Source organism: Microcaecilia unicolor, chromosome 11 (genome assembly GCF_901765095.1).
Source record: "Microcaecilia unicolor chromosome 11, aMicUni1.1, whole genome shotgun sequence".
In the NCBI taxonomy this organism is placed as follows: Eukaryota; Metazoa; Chordata; class Amphibia; order Gymnophiona; family Siphonopidae; genus Microcaecilia; species Microcaecilia unicolor.
This window is the reverse complement of record NC_044041.1, coordinates 78,103,346-78,126,442: the sequence shown is the minus strand read 5'-3', so window position 1 is coordinate 78,126,442 and position 23,097 is coordinate 78,103,346. Positions and strand designations below refer to the sequence as shown.

Sequence of the window (23,097 nt, the reverse complement as noted above, 5' to 3'; positions counted from 1 at the left end):
CAGGATCCCCTTTCACAAGTGCTCTGTGGAGCTGTGACACAGACAAGCCTCTATCTGTCACCTCCTGAAAGAAAACCCTAATCCTGGTCCCCAACTGGGTCCATAACGATGACCCATTTAGAGTAGTATTAGTTTCAATTTTATGCAGTTTACAGCATTTAGATTAAAAAAAAAAAAAAGAAATTGAACTAAGCAACTTAAATATTACAAATTCATGTGTACTCTTCCCATCCTGTCATTACTCATTCAACAAGGAGAAACCTAGTCCCATCAGATCAGTCCAGGACCTGTGTGTTATACCCCAATTCACCAACAGATGGTGACAAAGAAAATAGTGGACCCTGTTTTATATAGCTAATGTGCAGCTCCAGCACTTAGTATTTTGAAAACAAAACAATGGTGAGAATAGTGCAAATACTCAAATAAAAACAGTATCCAAGGGAAATACCATAAAGAAACCTTTAAAGTAGAAGAATTAACTGTAGTGTTAAAACTAACATAGGAAACAACACTGAGTCACAAATAAAAGGGCAAGAATCTGGACTGGACTGGTGTAAAGAAAGAAAATTCATTCTTACCTGCTAATTTCTTTAGCATCCTCAGGAGACCATGCCAGGATCTGGATGTAGCAAAGCAATCCTCAAGAAGGGTGGGATCTGGAAACCCCTACTCAATCACAGTGGCACCAAATACCAGGCCACACTGCAACATCCAGTTTAATTAACTAATGTAATGTGAAAACCAAATCACTACTCCTTAAGCTACTTTGCTATGATGGCCTTGGATGCTGCCTCTGAAAAGGACTAGCAATCTGTTATATTTAAAGAAATCATTTGTAACTTCCTGATATGTCATCAAAATCCACCTATGATTGTTCTTTGGGCGAGCAACCCCCATTCTGTGGTTAATGGAGTGGCTGATCACTTTGAAGGCAGACCAAATATGCAAACCAAGGTCGTCTTGTCTGGCATGGACTACAATTCCTTGGAGGAGCCGACCTGACATCGGGGTCGGGGAATTAGATGCTCTTGCAGATAATGCTGAATCCGGGCAGCGGGGCCTTTGGCATGGTACTCCTTCCGCAGACTGAAGAACCAAGACACCTTGGCATTCATTACCATTTCCATGAGATAGATCAGAGGCACACCCCATATAGTGTTATGAGGCAAAAGACGACTTTCCTCCTCCAATTGAGTTCTCCATGCTTGTGGATTCTCTTTGATGAGGCAAAAGACAGCAGCCAATAGTTTCCATTCTCCTAGTTTAAGGTAGTGCCTGCTGTGGAAGTCTATGTGTGTTCTGCACTCCTGCTATATGATCTGCTGAAATAAGAGGTTGGATTTGCCTCTGCTGATTCTACCACATTCCTCATACTTTCTTGTTCACACTATCTGAAACACATTTTCCTTCTCATAGAGGCTCAGGGCAAATAATCACAATGCCTTTCAAACTGCCCAGTGCTCCTATCTGTTGATGTTCCAAGAGACATCTTAAGACCACCTCCCTAGGCACTAGCTGATTTTGAAAGTGGGCTCTCCAGCTAAGAAGGCTGACATCCATCATCACTACTATAAAAGGAGGAAAATCCTGGCTCCCCCTCAAAATAGAGAGCAGAGAATGACACGCCCTGTCCTCACAACAGTACAAAATTTAATCCATACAAAAAGCAAGGGATTGCCTTTTATCAAATGATGTAACTAGTACAGTGGAGTTGGAGTTTGCAGGCATGGGGACACAAACTTTGTCCCATGTCATTCTGAGTGTGAATCCACCACTTCATAATATTTCTCACCAGCGGTATCCAAGGGTGACAACACCTCATAAGACTGCAACTGCACAGGGAGAATTAGAGAGATTGTATATGTGCTCATGCCCAAGATACTATGTTGATGTTGGATGCTGTCGAGCTGAATACCTGCACATAAGCCCAGGCTTGAGGTAGTTATTTTCAAGGGTACCTGATCTGCTCTTGTAATTTCAAAATCCTTTGAACTGGAAGAAACATCTTTCCCACTTTTCTATTGTAGTTTGCCTTCAAGTATTCCAGTGATTGCTCTTATTCATATTGACCATCCATTCTAGGGACTCGAGCTGAGTCCTTTAGCTGTTAAAGTCCCTAGAATGGGTGGTCAATATGAATAAAACCAATAGCTTTTCATATGAACGCTGTGAGAAGTGGTTCAAATAAGGGTGCTGAAGGTAGTTATAGTAGTAATGGCAGTCTATCACATTGCCAGAAAAAAAAGCAAACACTTTTCTTATGGAGAATCGAGGCAAGAGGTAGCAAGGCTTTCTGCACTGCCTGAAGCCCCAGTCTGTTGCAGAAGGCTTCTGCTAGAGGCCATTGTTGCTGTGCAACCTGATCTTGATAGTGAAAGCACCAGCTGAGAATGCTGGCATCCATCCACTATCCAAGTAGAGGAGTCTAACCCCATCACTTGAAGCAGGTTTTGAGAGTATAGACACCACTTCATGCTGCTTTCCACCTATGACACGCACGGAAGGTGAAAATCTGTGTGTTTGAGGCCAAGGGACCACTTCAATGGTTACTGCCACTGACCCAAACTCCTGTTTGTTAAGCCCAGGCTCAAGGAGCCGACCACTTTTAGTAGATTTCGGACATGTTCCTGCAACTAGAGCATCTTCCAACAGTGGTTGTATTCCTGGATATTCAATGCTGGACCATGTCCAGGCACCAGCAATGAATATCCGGTTCTAGGTTAGCTGCTAAAGCTTATGCGGTTAAGTGCAATATTCAGCCCTTGACCGCATAAGCTGAACTGCTGAAAGATAGCACTGCTATTTATGTGGCCCATCTTAAGCAGTTATCTTATGTGGTTAAGGGCTGAATATCGGCACTTAACTGCTAAGTGCCAACTCCACCTCCAAAACGGCCACAAGTTAACCAGTCTCGGCATAGGTGCTAACTGTAAATATTCAGCAGCACTAACCAGTTAAGTGTCACTAAATATCAGTGGTTAGGCACAGACAAGTGATTTAAGTGGGCAGGAGTATCTCCTGCCCACTTTAATCATTTTGAATAGCAGCCGGACTCTTCCCACTTTTGTACCTAATCTTGATCCCCAGTAACTGGGATAGAACAAGGTTGCACTTGCTGATTAACGATCCATCCCAGCCAGGGACTGCAGCACTTGAATGACTCTCTGCAGGCAAGGTGCCGCTTATGAGCCAATCATCCAAGTAAGGGTGTATCTTAATTCACTTTGGCCAGAGGCAGGCAGCCACCACCATGATTGTGGCTAGTCCAAAAGGCATAGAAGGTTACTTTGATTCAATATGAATGCTATTCGTTGTGGTTATGAATGCACCTATGCTGTATCTGGGAGGAAACCATAATATACACTGACAAATGTTACCTTAACGCCTGAAGCTGCCTGTGTGGCAAAACGTGTCAGGTTGTTTGTTGCACAATAAAGATTGTTTAAATACAGAAACCCAGAACTTTTTTTTATTGGGGAGCTGGTGGTTGTGTGATTATTTATTTAATATACGCTAATGACAAATGTCACCTTAACGACTGAAGCAGCCTGTGTGGCAAAACGCTTCAGGTTGGTTGTTGTACAATAAAGATTGTTTAAATACAGAAACACAGAACTCTTGTTTTTCGTTTTTTTTTTGGGGGGGGGGGAGGGGGGAACTATTAATTTATTTAAATTTCCCATCTAGTGCACCTGCTTCTTTTATCCTTTAGTGCAAAAGGCACTGCTGTGAATTGGAAGTGTTGACTCAGAACAGCAATCTCAAAAACCTTTATAGAATTGAATGGAGTGGAGGAGTGGCCTAGTGGTTAGGGTGGTGGACTTTGGTCCTGGGAAACTGAGAAACTGAGTTCAATTCCCACTTCAGGCACAGGCAGCTCCTTGTGATTCTGGTCAAGTCACTTAACCCTCCATTGCCCCATGTAAGCAGCATTGAGCCTGCCATGAGTGGGAAAGCGTGGGGTACAAATGTGACAAAAATAAAAAAAAATGTACAGCACTGTATTCTCCATCTGCTATTCAACAAGCACAACTCACAAAACCTGGGCTGATCTGGTGAGGACGCTAAGACAGGAACCATTAGGCTATGAAAAGGAGAAAAAAAAAAGTCCATTGGTCACAGTCTGAAGGCAGTGTGAGCCTAGTGGCTCAGAAGGTAATAGCTATGTACCAGTATGTGGAAGATTTCCAGCACAATTCCTGATTATCAGGTCAAAGTGGGAGCACTATTCTTCACAGAAAGTACTAAGTCAACAAGGAGCCATGCTGGACCATGTTTATACAGATTTTCCTGTACCACACCTTCCCCATATTGGTAAACTAACACAATAACATTTGCCAGTGGGTAAACATAAGGCATTTAATACAAGTATTTATTGACCACATCAGCGAAGCAAGAAACACTGTTTCTACAATCAAACTTGTCAGAAGTTTACAGCATGTCAGTTTAAGTAAACAATGCAGACTCAGCATAGCAGGCACCATCAATCCATTTTGGTCTTGCTTGACAAAAATTGAGGTTTTTCTAGTACATATTAAGACAAACAGGCTTCGGTTCATATAATGAACATTTAGGCTCATAGAAATGGCTAATAAAACAGAATCCCCCTCCCACTCAGACATTTAACAGAAAGGCTCATTCCTGTTAGTACAAAATAACCATCCCTTTTACAAAGTCATGGGGTAATGCCGACAGCCCATTCAAAGTGAATGGGTTGTGTCAGCACTGCTGTGCAGCTTTGTAAAAGGGGAGGGTGGTAAGTTTAGGAGTTTGTTTTGCATCTAGAACATTATGACATTGCATATGAACTGTATCATCGGATTCCAATATTGGCTTCCACCCTAAAAAAATTCAGAGATGTGTAAAAAAAATTCTTAAAATCCTTAACCACAACCATGCCTAATTCATCCCTATCTCTCTCCCCTCCCCAAGCTGGCCCCAATCTCTCTTGCGTTTTATAAGAAAAAATGTCAGAGACATACCAGGAGACATTTGTCTCATATTTCCACTGGTCAGGAATGCTGCAGAATTAAGGACACTGTTACTATGAGGGGCTTCACTATTTATCTAAACCACCTATACATTTTCACAAACTCGTATTTCTCTACTGCAGTCTTTGCCTAGAGAACATATGTGGCAGAAAAAAAAATCAAACTTTATATTTTAAAAAATAAGACATTAGGCAGTTTGGTCCACTTGTATGATCTTCTAACGTATATGTAGTATTTTCAGAAAGTGTATTTGATCGCTTTTATGAAATGAAGTGACTATCTCAGTCTGTATACCCATGGATACAAATTCCCCCATTAGAATTGGCACTAATTGTTATCTGAGTTGGCACCATCCACCAACAGCCAGTAGCTGAGTGGCCATGGGAGACCCAACCACCACTTATTGAATGGCCACATCCAGGACAGGTGCAATGCACAGAAGCAGTGCATTCTTGTAGACTTGCATATGCACCTGCTTTGGTTAAATGACTTTGATGTCCAGTCCAAAGTGTTACATTAATTTAAATTAAAAAAACAAAACCCTATTAAAAAATAAATAAATATATATATATATATATATATATTTTTTTTTTTCTTTTTTTGTCTGGGTAGTGTTGTAAACATCTAGAGAGCCTGCTCATGAGCAGTGTTGCAAACATCTAGAGATAGCCTGCTCAGTTCTACAACATTATTCTTATTGTTTAGGAAATAGGAACTTTACTTCATACTGGAAAAATCAAATATATAATAAGGAAGTGACACTAGAATACCAAGGGGTATGTTTACTAAGGCGAGTTAGCGTTTTTAATGCACCTATAAAGTAAAGGCACATTAAACGCTAACTTGAAAATACATTCCTATAGGCGTGTTAGCGTTTTAAAGCGTGTTAAAAATGCTAACGCGCCTATAGCGCCCCTTTGTAAATACAGGTGCAAGTGTCAAGATGATGGTTCTCCGCTTTCAGATGCTCCATTTTTAACCCACTGAAAATTTTTCCCTACAACAGTTAAGCATATCTCAAAATTATAATAGGTATTAAAACTTGGCCAGTTTGCGGACAAGGGTGTGGAAAAGAATCTGCCCCCCCCCCCTTTTTTTTTGGTAATGTCTGGTAGTTGTCCTCCGTCATCAAAATATACTGGGCAGAAATTCTTAGTTATATATTCTTACCAATCTTTATCATCTTACGGAGTTAGCTTAAGTTGCTTGGAATCCCTGAAGCTGCTAGGAATAGTCAGTCAGTTAGTACTGGTAGAAAGAGAAATTCTAGTATATCTTCAGCTACTTAGTCTGTTTAGGGACCCAGTAAGAGCATTGTCTGGTCTAATATACTAATAAAGGCTTTTCTGGTTTTGTTGTTATGTGAATGTGTACATGTGTGTCTATTTCAGAGAGGTATAAATATTTTTTATTTATAATAAATGCATATTTTCTGGGGAGATCCCTCAACAGTGCAATTGTACTATGATTTGTGGCTTGGCTACATAAGAGTTGAGGCTGTCTCTAATGTTTTGTTTTCTTGTGCATCTGTCAAGTTTTTTTTTTTGTTTTTTTGTTACATTTTTCTACTATCACAAGCATGAAACCACCACATCACGTCAAATCCTGCCAACTATTCCTCTCATTCAATAGGAAAACTGCAGTTGAAAATCAGCTGTTAGGCATACAACTGATTCTGTGCAAAGAACATCCTAGTCATCCCCCCTCCACCCCACCTTCCTTCTCCTCCTCTAATGAACCACCAGCTCCCCAGCACTAGATCTACTCCTCAGCCAAAACAGGTATTGGCTTCAGTCTGCTCACGTATTCCGTTTCCAACAGCGTTCTACGTCATATGTTTATCAAAGACATGCCCACTTCCATTCAGCCTTTCCTGTAACATCTGTTAGGTAGGTAGGAGGGTGGAACCTATTTTCCCCACCGCTTGTATGCACAATAGCTCTCTTCTTTTCTGCACTGCTTGGAAACTAAGGCAGTGCTTAGCTGTCACATGACTTGTAAGGGAAGGGAGGATTAAGGAAGGAAGCAGGAGAAGACTGCCCATCCACCAATTAAATTTACCGAAAGCAAGCTGCAGTTTGACTGCAGCTCAAACCATTGAATTATTAGAGCCAACTGCTACATGATCTTCAAAAAAAAAAAAAAAAATTAAAATAAAATACAAAAAAAATCAAACAAACAAAAAAACTTACTGTATTAAAATATTACACATGATAGCGTGCAGTTAAGCAGTCTAGTTTTACAATGGCCTTCATGATCTTGTCAAGGTGAAACCCGTGAGAAAAGGTTAGGTTAGAGATCTCCAGCTGAAGCAACATCCATTACCTCAAATGCTGCTGAGGTTAGTTTACCTAGCATTCACCTGGAACAGCTGAACTTGCAGAAACATCCTGGAGAATTTTCAAATGGTCTCGAAAGAATAACTGCTTCAAAGGTTGAGAGAGGTGAGGTCAAGATCAAAGCAACTGGGAATATTGTTTGATGCCACAGAGGAAGCTGAAGTGCATTAACAGCAAAGAGATAGGGAGAATGGGGAGTATTTAAGACTGGAAAATGTGTTTTGCTCCTGCTTAAAAAGCTAGTTTATTCTTCCTCTGAAGTCCTTTTCCTCTCCCCAGAATTTCTGGCCAAACAACAGTTATATACATTTGTGCATACTGCTGAAGGCACAATAATAAATAATTATTCTCAGTTTTAAATACCCACTCAAGTTATATTCTGCCTATTTAGACACTGAGACAATATTATGAGAACATTCAACCCTCCGTGCACCTGAAATAATTAATATCAACTTAACTATATTAAGGTGACCAGATGAGACCCAAGCGCATTACCTTTGATTCAACTGTTCCCCTGCCCCCTTTGCCTTGGAAAATAAAATGTTTAAAGTTGCTCCATACCAGACATGCGGTCAGTACGCAATAAAAAAAGCTGGAGAGGGAGAAAAGGGACCTCAAACACACTAACAGAGGAGGAAGAACTTGACCTTACTGTCCACACAAAATGGCCAAGGTTTCAGGCTCTCAAATCCCTGTCATGTAACACATCAGGACAGGAGAGTCTCAGGAAGACACAGCAAAGAAGATGGGCAAATTCACTGCCCATTACAAACATGCTTGCTGGACCTTAGCTTGGCAGTAGATTCATCCTGTCTGTGGATCAACTAAAAAGATAATTACCTTCCTATATATGGACATTAATGTTTCATATTACCTCATTACATCCTTTGGCCTTGGGAAAGGCCTTCAAATATCAAACCTCTTATTTGCTTGCAGAATATGTATAACAAAAAAAAAAAAGAAAGGGGGAGGGGAATCCAGTTTGAAAATGGATCTAAATCTATGGAGATTAACTTGAAATGTGCTTTCACAGTGGAGGCTATTTTCAAGGCCACTGGTTTGATGTGGGATAGTTGGGCACTGTGGGATATTCAGGCAGAGAATTGCCAGTAAAGTTACTGTACTGGGCTTCCCTGCTGGGGGGGTTCTTCCAGGAGCCACTGTTCCATTCATCCTGTGCTTTCTGCAAGCTGCCGCCAGCCCCCCGGTACAGCCTATGAACCTGATGGAAGAAAGAGAAAGGATTTCAGCACTGTGTTGCCAGAAACACTTCAGGGACCTTTTACGGGTGCTCACCTCACAGCGCATTGAGGTGACCTAATGTACTTTTGACATACGCATACTCTACCGGCACACTAAAAAATTTGTTTTGCTGAAGGGGCATGTTTAGGGGGTGGAGAGTGGGGATGTCTGTGCTAATTAGCACAGTTACATGAACACATATGATTAGCGCAAAAGCCTTACTGTCTACAAAATAGGTGGCCTTTAGGGTTTATGCGCTAATTTTTGTTAATGGCCACACACTAATGGCAACAATAGCGCTTGGGAAATCAAACTGAAAACAGACTATGCTAAAGAAAAAAAAAACAGTTTGTAAAATACAGCTACCAATCATTCACCATTTCTTAATAGATCCTAAGTCAAAGAACTTCCTGAAGCAGTGAGCTCCAGTGAAACAAGGTGCTCTTGTTGAAGAATTTTCAAGTATCAACAGTGCACTGGGGAAAGCAAAGGGGAGCAATGTCTGGGGATACCATACTGACGAATGAGATCGAGACGGAACACGATAAAGAGCTGCAAGTTAAACCACAGGACTGAGTCCAGAAAGTTTGTCCTTTTAGATAAGTACTGGCCTTATACATATCCCATTTTCACTCTTGGATATAGCTTATGTTTTATGTAGGCCTGTTGATTTTTGTATTTGTTTGGATATCAAGAACTCTATCCCTATCTTTTTTAAAGCACTTTCATTCATTGTCTCTAGAGTTTTGATGATATACATTTAAGAGGATTGTTTCGGAACCAATTGTTTTTCTCCCGTGGGGAACTTTTTTTTCATTGGTTCTCTTTTCCTCTGTATTTTAGAAATCAGTGATAAAAATGTATTCCTGTGATAGTTGAGGGAGTACAAATTCATGGTAAATTCTGTCACCTGGAGATTTGAGGTTTCATTTAATAAGTTTTTCATTGTCTATTCAGAAAGTGAATGACTGGTAGCTGTATTTTATAAACTGATTTTTTCCTTAAACATTAGCACATGGCTATTTTCTGGTCAAAGCACATGGAAAACCCCTGCGTATTTGCAAACTACAGCCACAGTTTAGTAAAAAAAGAACCCCTTCATTTCCTAAAGGACAGGGAGAAAAAAAATTCTCACTGCAAACATATTCAGCTGGTGTACAAAAGACTGAAACAACAGTTTTTTTTTGTTTTTATTTTATGCAACCCAACCCCTTTCCTTTCCCACCCCCTCCAACCTGCATCACCTGAACTTTCAACCCTTTTCCTTCCACAGCATGCCCAAACTCTGCCATAAAGATGGTCTTCACCATCTCCAACAGTAAGTCATCTTCAACTTTGATTCTTACGAAGACAACTCATTTTGCTCACTAGTCCAGCCTGCAAACTGCAAAGTACACCAGCACTGCTGAAGGAGGACAGCTGTGTTCACCATTCAGTAGCCATTAAGGACTAGATTCTATACATGGTGCCTGAAAAATCGGCACCAAAAATATTTCCATCTAGGCATGGTTTATAGAATACACCTATCGGGTTTAAAGAATACGCCTAGCGGCCACGACTGCACCTAACTCTAGGCACGACCATTTGCGCCAAGTAAAACTTAGTGTAAATACCGACATCTAAGTTAGGTGCAGAGCAGATGTATTCGGAATGCCCATGGGCCACGCCCCCTTTTTGGCAGTACGCATTAGAATTTACACGCACCACTTTACAGAATACACTTAGCAAGTTATGTGCATAAATTCTAATTAATGAAACACAAACTATCCAACAAATTCAAGCTAACCTGATAAAAGAAAATTCATATTTCCAGATTAAGATAGAAAATTTGGAAAATGCTCAGCGAGCTAATACGCTAAGACTGATAAATTTTCCAAAGCAACCTATGATTGCACCTGCAATAACTTTTAAAAAATATATGACTGAAGTTTTGGAAATACCAGAAAAAGCATACCCCCCAATATCCAAAATTTATTATTTACTACCTTATAAGAAAAGAGAACAAGTACAACAGGAGGGTCAAAGACCTGAAACATCCTTTGATGTTTTGGATTTGAACTTAACGCAAACGCTGGAAGATGATAATATAGGCTTAGTACCAATGACTTTAATTGTTTCCTTTGTGCTACAACCGGACAGAGATTGGATCCTTAAACAGTTTTTTCCTCGTCGAGATCATCTTTTTATGAACTATAAGATAAGAATGTTTCCGGATGTTTCTAAGGCAACCCAAAGAAGGCGTAAAGAATTTCTTAAGTTACGCTCTAAGGCTTCTCAACTAGGCGCACTTTATTGGTTAAATTTTCCATGTAAATGTGTGCTAAAATTGAATACCGTTAAATATGTTTTCTTTGATCCAACACAACTTAATTCTTTTTTGGACTCTAAAATAGCCTTGTTGCCCTCAGTCCAGTCAAGACCAATAATAACATCTACTCCATGAAGTAATTAGAAACTCCTGGAACTTCCTCTCTTGTCCCTATTTCAAGTTAAATTTTCTTTTCAATTATAACGTTCATTATAATTAAATGTTGAGACAGGCCCCCACTGTAGTGGACTATAGATGGTTAAATGTAGAATTTCTTTACGCTCTATATTGTAAAATTGAAATATTAATCTTGATTTCCTTATTGACATATAGATAACAATGTAGGATGTAAATTGTGATGTTAAGTTTTTTTTTGGAAATCATCTTTTCTGTGTCAAGATGTATCTTGAAATTATTGTAAAAATTTAAAAATTAAAAACAAATTCTAATTAATGCCGATTAGTATCAATAATTGCTTGTTAAGTGGCAATTATCAGCACTGATGGCTTAAGTAATTAAATTGCGTGTGTAAATCCAGAATACGACCGGATTTGTGCAAGCAGTTTCAGTCGTGCTATATAGAATCCAGGGGTAAATGCTAAAAAATAACTTAGTTTAAATATAAACAATTTGTTTAATAGGGAGAATAGTCTTGTCAATCTGGGCCATTAGCTGCTTTATGTAGCTCTCTGCTGCCTCCGATACTGTTGATTTGCCTTCCACTAGTCTAGCAGTACTGATAATGGAAGTGGTAAATTACTGGCCCCTCTGAGAGAGGGCGAGTTAAGATGAGTTGGTTAGGTTTTGTGATCGTGTAATCTTGAGGATGCTATAATGAATTTGATGTGGAGCAGAATTTTAGAAATGACATCAATGCAGAATACAGATGTCCATTTCTCATATATTTTAGAGCAGGATCTGTTGACATACAGCTGGTTCTAAAATTCATGAGAAATGGACACCCAGATGCTGGCTACATCCAGCATGAACATCCATTTTACAAACTGAAATGTCCAAACTATACCATCCATGTACAGAAGTAGACTAATGTTAGAGCAGAGAAGCAGAGATCACAGGTTCAAATCCCACTGTAGCTGTTCCTACTTTTGTTAATTTTTTAAGTTGAGAGTTCTCCAGGAACAGAAAAATACCTACTGTGACTTCTCTTACTCCCTCCAGTGGAGACCTGCTCAATCAGACCATTTTTCTGTAACCTGGACATGCCAAGTACGAGGTCTAAATACGGACGTCCATCTTGATGGACATGGACGTTCGTTCCTATTCCGCAATCAGAGTTGAACGTCCATCATTTGGCCCCTCCCTAATCTCACCGAAAACATGCCCAAACCATGACTTCTTGCAATATGGGCATACTGCAGTTTTACATGTCTATATCCTAGCCTTATAAAATCAGGATTTGAACATCCATGCAATATGGACATCTAAATGCTGGTTTTCAGACATTCAAAACAGAAAAAGAGCTTCTAAAATAACCACCACCATGTCGTATTTATAGATAAGTGTATTGTTATGTACTGTATTAGCTCTAAAGTTCATTATTTATTATTCTTTCAGCCATTTTCAGTTGCCTTGAGAAAGCAGGATGGAAACAAATTTTTAGTGTCTTCTTACAAGCAACAAAGGTCAATTTTAAAGCAGTTGCTTTCTCGTGCCTGCAGTTAATTGCAGGAAGAGATAAAATTATCAATCGGATACTATAGGCAGGAAGGGGGAAAAAATAGGTTCAACATGCCTGAGGCATTTCAAAGTGTCACAGTGTCTTCCAAACAATAGCTTTGAAGCTCTAAGTCATGGACTCTTCCTCTCAGCTTGCAGAGGTTAGTATGAGGACTTCCTTCTTCACAGTTCTTCTCCCATTGCGCCTACCTATTAGGCACAAAATGAGGACAAAGGGTCACTTACCCTGATAAGGGCGAGAGCCATCGCAAGTGCGGAAACCGTGAACATCACTGCAGGGAACAACATTATCACAGCAGCACCAACATTTGATGTGAAGAAGGCGACAGATGCCACCCATCCGCTGAAAATGAACAGCAGCATGCGTATTAGCACGAAGTAGGCTATACAAGATGGCGGACAAATTATCTTTAGGAAAGCTGCCTTCAAGTGGCCCTTCACAAGCATATATTCATGTTCTTCTTCATTAAAAGGCAGGCTTATAAAGCACAAAGCCCACTCCCCCCTACAAGTAGCAAAATATTTTTTATATCTTCAACCCATAATCATTTGTGACCCACTGAGCAAGGGGATACCAAAAGTGGAGTATGTAACTTATTTATACCACAAGCTCTATTAACTTCATAATACTGCTAAATTTCAGCCTCAGGTTTTTAAAAAATGTGAAACGTTCATCAATAAAAAAGTAATGACTGGCGACCCCATTTTAGGTACAGAACCTTTTAGGCACTTGCAGTTTTTAGACTGTAGAACATGAATAGCAGTTACATTGACCCCATAGTACACAAAACTTGCAAAAACGGAAGTTGCCCATTTTACCTCTCCTCTAAACTTTTATACCCTTCATCTCGTATTTGTAACTCTACTTTTGGTACCTTTTTTTTTGCTCAGTGGGTCACATTTACATTTAGCTTACAAAAAAAAAATACACATGTTGATTCTCCTTCCATCTTGGAAGCAGGCATGTTTAGCAAACTCTTGGATCTAATTGGCTTAGTCTATTAAGGCAAGGTGGATTCTACAGGCTTGGGGGTGGGGGGACTAAATCAGGGATTATCTAAGCAGACCTTGACAAATTTTCAAAAAATCTAGCGGAGATCGCTCTTGCTTCTCCCTCTCCATCCTTCCAACATTGTCCCCAGGGAAGTTGGGGGAGGGGAGGATCCCATTCCATATCAGCAATAGCTCCTTTAGAAACTGGCTTACTAAGGGCTCTTTTCCTATTTTGTGTCTGTGGACAATGAAACTTTAGTAAATCAGTTTCTTACAGTGCCTCTGCAAATCACTGGCAAAAGCCAGTAGCCTCCCTTTGCAAAGCATGCTGTCAGCTGTGCGACAGCACCCTCTAGATAGGTGAAAAACAAAGAGGCAATTGCCTGTGTTTCACACCTGGGTTCCCAACAGTCTCTCTCTCAACCCCCCTTCTTCAGCCTTCGCCCACTGCTACCTAGTCCCTCACCTCACAGGCTGTCTTTGCAGAGTAAACAGCATGCTTCCTAGAACCTGCTGTGATTCAGTTCTTGTGTAAAACTTGAGCAATATGGTACAGGAAGTTCAGGCTGGTCTCGCAGTTTCAAATCCTGTGCGACTCTCAAAACTTCCTGCACCGCATGGCTCAAGCTTTCATAGAAAGCTGAATCACAGTACAGAAGCATAACAGATGCCGGGTAGGGTTACAAAAAAAAAAAAAAATCACTAAAATTTGGAGGGGCATTAAATCCCAGGCACCAATGTGCAATTTCTAGGTGCCATGGCTACCTGATTTGTCGAGCCCTGATCTATGGCAATGGGATTTCTGTAATTGTGAGGACTTGGAAAGGTAGGGACTGTGGTTTTACCTTTATTGTTCATAAGATGCCAAAAAGAATGAGCAAAAATACATATTGTACAAGACTTCACAGCAGCATGCATTCAATGCATGCCACAGGCGTGAGATATAATCTGCACCCCTTCTGCAACAGCAAGATATTTTAAAGACACAAGTCAACCCTAAAATACTTATTTGATTCCAGGTGAGTGTTTCTGCTTGCCCTATGCTGTTCTGAAACAATCACAGGGTATGCAGAGGAAACTGTTTAGGCAGAGGATTCCCTCTGGTTACATGTGTTTGTAGGGGGGAGGGATAAAACAGGACCAGCTTACCAAGCTCCCCATCCAGAGAATCCTATTGCTTGCAGAACAGCCAAGATGAACTGCGCGCCAAAGATGAAAAAAAAGGCCATGAAATTAAAGGAGCTGTCCGACCTGAAATATAAGGAAAGTGATCACATATCATCAAAGCCTTCTGTGCCCAGGGTCTATGGCAGCAACACTCCAGCTCTGCCAAATCTTCACTCCTCGCCCTGTGTGCAAAAACTTGCTCCTTACAAGCATTAAAGAGCCAAACAGTGCTTGGCCTTGAAGGTTACCAGACCAACACCCATTTTACTAATCCTAGCACAGTGGAGCAGTGTGCGGACACTAGTGCAGGGTTTGCAGCCAGTAGCTGAGGGATGTTCCACTGCCACTTATGATCAAAGGGGATTCTCTTGCCAGACAAAGAAAAATAAATAAATTGTGTGCTTTTACTAACCTAATTCAAATAGATCAGAGGAAAAAAAAAAAAAAGATGTACCATGGCCTGCCTTAACTCAATGGCACTGCCTTTTGGGACATCTGCATTTGGACTCCAGGCTGGGCTTCTCCTTCAGGGCCCAGCTGGTACTGTCTTGCCCACATCCACATCCTCCCTCTCCTTCTGAGAGAGGCAAGAAAGTCTCTGTCATTCAAACAGGGAGACCAATAGGACTAAGCCATGGTACACATGCATCAGCTTCTCAAGAAACCCTACCACTCCTGGCTGAAGGCTATGGCTGTGATAGCCAGACTATGCAGAAGAGGAAAGAGGGTTAAGTGTCCCAGGGCAATGCAAACGCTTAAGGCACAGTGATCCTAGTGGAAGACAGTTTTAATTGAGCTGGAGCACTAAAGCAGTAAGAGGAAGCTGGGTGATCAAAAAAATAAAAGTGAGATACCATGGTACTACACACTAATTCCACAGCCTTGTGCTATATTATAAACTTGCTCTTCTGTGGGCACAGAGTGCCCGAATGACGCAGCACATTACCTACCGGAAAGCCTTGTATGCAGGCCGGAACCAGCAGATGTAGCTACAAGGGCTAAACATAAGTAGCCAAAGGATGGCTAACCCAAAATTGACGCCAGAGCCTCCACCAATCCACCAGGCAAGACAAGCAATAAGGTTCACACAAAGCGTGATACAGTAAACTGCCACAAATAAGAAAACATGTGAAAAAAAAAAGTTAGAAATGAGACACTTTAAGAGAACATCTAAAAATGTTTTTTTTTCTTAAATTTTATTTATGCATTTATATTAACAATTTACAAGTATCCACTTGTGACAGAGAAATATTATGCAGAAATCATGACAAAATAAAAAGTAATTACAAAGCACATATTTACTCCTCCTTTGACCACGATAAATAAGCAGACAGTATAATAAACAATGAGACCTAATGAAGAAAAAGTATACATTTGAAAAAGCTTAAACCTGAATCATCCCACAGATTTCAACTGACGTCTTGAGATATTTCACCACAAGATAGGTCTTTCATTGGCCTGAAAAAGTTAAGATACTCCAGCTTAAAACACACACACATTTCATTTCTAAATAATGACCACCACATTTACATGGATAAATGAGCAAAAAATATTGCTCCTAATACTCTCATATTCAAAAAACGTCTTCTCCTGTCCTACGTGTTTTTAGTCACATCAGGTTACATAAGTACATAAGCACCGCCATACTGGGAAAAGACCAAGGGTCCATCAAGGCCAGCATCCTGTCTCAGACAGCGGCCAAGCTAGGCTTCAAGAACCTGGCACCCCCCCCCCCCCAAAAAAAAAAAAAAAATTAATAATGTTCAATGGACTTTTCCCACAGGAATCTGTCCAAACCCCCTTTAAATTCCGTAAGGCCAGCTGCTGTCACTACATTCTCCGGCAATGAGTTCCAGAATCTAACTACACGCTGAGTAAAGAAAAACTTTCTCCTATTTGTTTTAAATCTACCATATTCTAGCTTCATCTTGTGTCCCCTGGTTTTGTTGTTGTTTGAAAGTGTAAACAAACGCTTCACATCTGTCTGCTCTACTCCGCTCATTATCTGTCTCTGACTACAAAACAACTGTTGAGAGTTCATAAAATAAAGTTTCAATATGCCATTTAAGTCCTGTTCAAACACAAAAGAAATCAGTAAAGCAGCTCTATCAGACACGTCCGAGAGCGATTCTTCTAATATAGCCAACAGATCCTTTAACAGGTTTTCCTCCTCTGGACCCAGACCTTGCTCTTGCTCTTCCAGGTCCCCCCCCCCCCACTACTTTTCATCAAGACAAATACATTTTATTAAATCGGAGATATAGCACCCAAGGAAAATTTTACATTCTCAACCAAATACTTTTTAAATAATTCCATCGAGGGGACACCAACAGGCTTAGGAAAATTCAATATCCTAAGATTCAAACACTTAAAATTTTCAGTTTTCTCAATTTTTCAATGTATATTAAGATTATCTTAAAGGAAATATAACAGCTGTGATTAAAGAATCTATCTCCATTTGAGTTTGTTGTACTTGTTTAATTTTCTCCATGGACAGAGAAAGCTGCTTAAACTTAGATGCAAGATCAGCTGTTTCCAGAGTAGATCTTGACACCAAAGCATTCAATCTCTTAAAAGCCTTTCAAAAACCAGTGTAACCACCATGGAGGAGGCTGAATTCCACTTCTCCCCAACAATAGCATTCTCTGCCACCATACCACTGGAAGCAATTCCATCATCACAGGTCCCAAAGCTTGGCACCTCCCGCTAGATCGAGATCTGCTATTGCCTCATGCACTGCAGTCCGACATTGTGGAGCATCGATTTTTGGAGGAGACTATGATGTTTCTTGACCCAAGAGGTCAGTGGCTCCTTCTGCCGATTTCACATCAGGGCTCTTTCCAGGCTTTTCCTGCGGCCATTGAGTGGAATAGCAATCAAGTGTTTGCTGAACTGGGGATAAAGTTCCAGCTGGTAGTAAGGCCTTAACAATCCTTTTCCTTTTAGTATGATGCATTACACACCAAGGAAAACAAATATTATAGCAGTAAAAGCAGATCACCCAACCTTCAGGTTGCTGTCTTGGCCACTCCCCCTCTCTGTTCTTAATGCATCCCACACTCTGGCTTGCTCATGTGCACCACGTACTCTATCTCAGCTCAGATCTGGTACAGTTACTCCTTAACTTGGCCTTTTGTTTTCCAAATGTTTAGAAATGGCAGACAAATGTATGCAGAAATTTTTCAGCTTTTCTTGGCACTGCAGAATCTCCTAAAAGAAAAGGAGAGATGGTGACAAAAGTCCATCCCACTATCAACAGAACACCGCCATCTGAGAATGATCAAGAGCATGAATCAAAGTTCACAAGAACAGAAGCCACTTTCACAAACTACACCAAAATGCTGCTTTAGCTAAGATTTGTTGAGTGCTGAATCCCAGTACTGGTCCTGGTAGAACTGAACCTTTGCAGACAGAGATGGTTCTTCCCTTAGTTGGTAGCCCAGGGAGCCAGAACTGGGGGGGGGGGGGGGGGGGGGGAGACAAACACTGCATGCATTTTTAAAACTTGTGACCCAGCACATCCCAGTTGCTGTTCTTATGCATCACAAGATCAACAGTAAAGACAGTGGAGGAGCAACCTGCCTGATGGTTATAGCAGCAGGATGAGAAACAGGGAAGCCAGGGTTCAAATCCCACTGTTTTTTATTAACTTAACCTTCCAGTGCCTCAGGTACAAACCTAGATTGTAAGCCCTCTGGAGACAGGAAAATTCCTACTGTGCCTGAATGTATTTCCTCCTGAGCTACTGAGAAAGGCATGAACTCAATCCAAATCCCTTTACATCAGACATGCTGGTCAAAACATTAAAAAAAAAAAAAATCTGCAGTTAGCAAAGCTCATCCCACCAGCAGATAAAGAAAGAAGCCTGGAGCTGCTACTGCAATTGGAAGGGAAAAAAAAAAAAAAAAAGAAGAAGTGGACGATGGGTAGGTGTGGAGATAGAATTTTGGACTGGCAAGGGATGATGGGATGAAAAATGGTGCTGAGTGGGTGGAGGATTGGGAGCTGGGCACTACAGAATAAGAGAGCAAAAAAACGACTGGGGTGATGTTGGTGTGCCAGCCAAGAGATGGAGGGGTAACACAGGAGAGATGCTGGGCACAGGAATACTAGCGTGGCAGAGGGTGAAGGTAGAGGGAGCAGGATGCTGTGCTAGAGTTTCTGCCTGTAGGTTGGTATGTAAAGGAAGGAAGAAGATTGGATGCTTGTCTATGCGCTAGCTCTGAAACCTTTATTGGGTTGATGAGATCAAAACAAGAAAAAGGGCATGTACTGGGGACCACTGGCCCACCTAGCTACAAAAGGCTGGTGACAAAATGTCAAGGTAAAACAGAGCCCAGACACATCTGGAAGAACTGGGGGGGGGGGGGGGGGGGGGGGGAGCCACAGAGAAGCAGGTCCTTTCAATTTCAACTGTCTTAAAGAATGTCAAACAAAATACCCCATTTTTCCTTTATAGTTCATATGTCCTGAGGACAAAAGAAAGATTCTAGGTTTTCAGTTTGCTTGTCCAAACCAACTTAAAATCAAATGGAGTCACCATTAACAATCAGAGAGGCAGGAAGGGGAGACAAAGAAAGTAGTGAACTCAGGGACTTGGATTTTTCTCAATTAGAAACTCTCTTTAGTACTTGTAGGCTGGTATTCCCCTTGAAGCAGGAATACCAAAACAAAGACCTTGTTGGGGATATTGAACAGCATTCTGAAGTTAAGTACACTTTATTTGGAAAAAAAAGAGAGACTGGTGAAATAGAAAAAGATGAAGTTTTTTTTTTTTTTTTTTAGATGTATGACTGATTCAGCATAAAAGAATCACATGCAAATTGCTCTGAGGCATCGAGATATTTTTTCTCCTTGCACAGTGTTTCTGCCTTTTGAGGTTTTGTTTTAGGATGATTGGTACATTGTCACCTTTCCACTAACCTAAATGAGTATAATTTTTCAGAATACCAACCCACAGACAGCTTACTGAATATAGTGCACTAAGTGAGCTGAGGGCTGCACACAGATTTACAACACTCTCTTTTGGGAAGGTTCTCTTGGCATCATATCTTTGCACCTGGAACATTAGAGGGATCCGAGAGATGCCCAGAGACAGAAGAGGCCAAGAGTTTAGTTTTGTTGTCTTGATATATGATCATAGAGCATGATATCTTGCTGCGTTGCTCATATTTGCTTGCCTGAATTCAATATGGAAACTGCTTTGACTGTACCACAGAAAGGTGGTATACAAAAGAATCTAACACCACCACCACAAACGTAGTTCACATTTATGATAAAAACAACAGCATTGATTCATAAATCAGACATAATATACAGAAATACCACTGTACTAGCCATATCAACCCATAATAAATACTAAAGACAAAAAGAATATGGAAGAAACAAGATGCATGAGCAAGGTGGTTTACAATCATACAATTGTTACATATGAATCAATAAAACAAAGCCCACCAGTACGCTGGCCATATTTTATATCACCCATCTGAGGAAAGATATGTCTGTTTTATTTCCTTAACAGTGACCATCCATCATCAAATCAGTGCTCCTAACTGCTTAGGACCGTTGAGGAGGAGGAATATCAAAGTCAGACAAAAATCAAGATGGGGGTGTGTGTCTGTGTGTGTGGGGGGGGGGGGGGGGGGGGGGGGTTTACCATATGGCTCCAGGTCATGGAGGACACATTGAGCCAATACAGGTAATAAAACCCAGACTGCCTCAATCTGTTCTCCATGACCTAGAGCCAATATGGTCACCTAAAAACAACCACAATGTGATTCGTTTAGTACTCACAGATCCATAGCTGGTAAATTCTCTTCACCAGTGTCCGGTGCTCAATTGGGATTTCATCCTCAAAGTTCTGGTAAAAACATGGCTTCAGAGGGATGAACTTTGGCAGCGGAGGGAAGTTATTCACAGGCGCTGCAAGGTCAAAGAGTAATTATTAAACAACTAAAAAAAACCCAAAACAAAATGCAAAATCCCTCATAAATTTATATTTCATTGTAGACATTATTATGGGAAAATTAGGTTCTTACCTTGGCAATTTTCTTTCCTTTAGTCATAGCAGATGAATCCATTATGAGTGGGTTGTGTCCATCAACCAGCAGGGGGAAGAGAGCACTGAAAAACCATAGTGCCTCTTGGCCAGCTAGCTCCATCTGCCTCTTCAGTATTTGAAGCTTCCAAAGCAGTGTTACACCGCAAAGCATAATAACATGAACTTTCCTCACAGTGGATGAACGCCCCAAAACTGGAGCTATAATTCAAAGGAGGGAATGAACTCTTCCTCCTGGAGGGAATGAACTCATCCTCCTGTAACTGAACAGAAATCCTGAAGACTGTTTTCCAACCTCTCCCAATGAGGGAACATATCTACAGGAAAAACTGAACATAAAAGTAACACAAATCACATAATGAACCACTGAGGGAGGGCTCATGGATTCATCTGCTATGACTAAAGGAAAGAAAATTACCAAGGTAAGAACCTAATTTTCCCTTCCTTATCATCAAGCAGATGAAGCCATTACGAGTGGGATGTATTAAAGCAATCCCTAGATAGGGTGGGAACAAGCCACACCATGCGCCAGCACTTGTGCTCCAAAATGCGTGTCTCTCCTGGCAGCCACATCCAGCCTGTAATGTCGGGCAAACGAGAGCTTAGAAGCCCAAGTAGCTGCACTACATATCTCTTGAAGAGAGAGTGCTCCAGTTTCAGCCCAAGAAGAGGAAATCGCTCTTGTGGAATGTGCCTTAAAGGCTTCAGGCAGAGGCCGGCCAGATAGCAGATATGCTGAAAAGATAGCTTCTTTGAGCCAACGGGCTATAGTGGCCTTAGACACTGAAGACCCTCTGCGCGGACCTGACAAAAGAACAAAAAGATGGTCAGAGGTCCTGAAGGCATTTGACATGCGCAGATATTGCAACAGAGCCCTTCGCACATCCAGAAGGTGCAACTGCCCATGGGCTTCTGGAAACTCCTCTTTAGAAAAGGAGGGCAGGAAAATAGGCTGGTTTAGGTGAAATGCTAAAACCACCTTAGGCATGAAGGAAGGCACCATATGTACCTTTACTCCAGACTCTGAGAAATGCAGAAATGGGTCTCTACAGGACAGCGCCTGGAGCTCAGATACCCGTCTCGCCGATGTCACAGCCACCAAAAAGACCATCGTTAAGGTCACATCCTTCTCCGAAGCTCGCCTGAGCAGCTCGAAGGCCGAACACTGAAGGGCCTTTAAAACTAACTCCAGGTTCCAGGCCAGACACGGAGCCCACACGGGAGGACGGAGCTGAAGCACCCCTCTAAGAAATTGTGTCACATCCAGGCAAGCAGCCAGAGAGAGGCCAGCGACCTTCCCTCAAAAACATGCTAAGGCTGCCACTTGAACACGTAGGAAATTATAGGTCAAGCCTTTTTGTAAACCATCCTGCAAAAAGTTAAGTATCGGCGAGACAGAAGCACGCATGGGTGTAATGGCTTTAGAAGCACACCAAGCCTCAAATTGGCGCCAAATCCTGGCATAAGCCACGGAAGTGGAACACTTGCGGGCCTGTAGGAGAGTGGAAATGACTTTACTGGAATATCCCTTGTCTCTCAATTGCGCCCTCTCAATACCCATACCATAAGACCAAAGCGGCAGGTGTCCTCATTGGTCACCGGGCCCTGTGACAACAAGTTCTGTACCAGAGGTAATGGCAGGGGATCCTCTACCAGCATCCGCCGGAGGTCCGCATACCACGGCCTCCTGGGCCAATCCTGGGCAATGAGAACCACCTCTCCTTGGTGGAGCCGAATCAGCAGGAGTACTCACCCTATCAAGGGCCACGGAGGGAACACATACAGGAGGCCCTGAGGCCAGGATTGAGCCAAGGCATCCAACCCTGCCGAGCGAGGATCTCTCCATCTGCTGTAGAAGCACGGGACTTTGGCATTTGTGCTTGACTCCATAAGATCCATTGCAGGCTTTCCCCATTTGGCACATATCTGCAGGAATACTTCGTCTGCGAGTTACCACTCCGCTGGGTCGATCTGATTCCTGCTCAGATAATCGGCTTGCACGTTGCTCTGACCTGCAATATGAGCTGCTGACAGAAACTGCAGATGAAGCTCGGCCCAGTGGCAAATCTGCACGGCCTGCGCTGCTAGTACTATGCACTGAATGCCTCCTTGGCGATTTATGTAGGCCACTGCTGTCATGTTGTCCGACAGAACTCTGACAGCCAATCATTCCAGGGTCAATTGAAAGGCCAGAAGCGCCTGGAATATCGCTTTCAGCTCCAAGCGATTGATGGACCACTCCGACTCCTCGGGTGTCCAAAGACCCTGGCCATGCCTTCCCCGGCAATGTGCACCCCAGCC

General features: G+C 41.7%; 1 protein-coding gene across 1 annotated transcript in view; it reads right to left on the bottom strand.

The window, feature by feature from the left end:
• Positions 1 to 4,344: 4,344 nt before the first annotated feature.
• The window catches only part of SCAMP4 (secretory carrier membrane protein 4), a 39,267-nt gene continuing 20,514 nt past the window's right edge, over positions 4,345 to 23,097 (bottom strand). The window contains exons 3-7 of the mRNA XM_030217832.1: positions 20,532 to 20,660; positions 15,689 to 15,845; positions 14,721 to 14,822; positions 12,804 to 12,921; positions 4,345 to 8,552 (exon numbers count right to left, since the gene is read on the bottom strand). Of these exons, the coding sequence (XP_030073692.1) occupies positions 8,376 to 8,552; positions 12,804 to 12,921; positions 14,721 to 14,822; positions 15,689 to 15,845; positions 20,532 to 20,660 (683 nt within the window). The 3' untranslated portion in view covers positions 4,345 to 8,375. The remainder of the gene's footprint in view (positions 8,553 to 12,803; positions 12,922 to 14,720; positions 14,823 to 15,688; positions 15,846 to 20,531; positions 20,661 to 23,097) is intronic.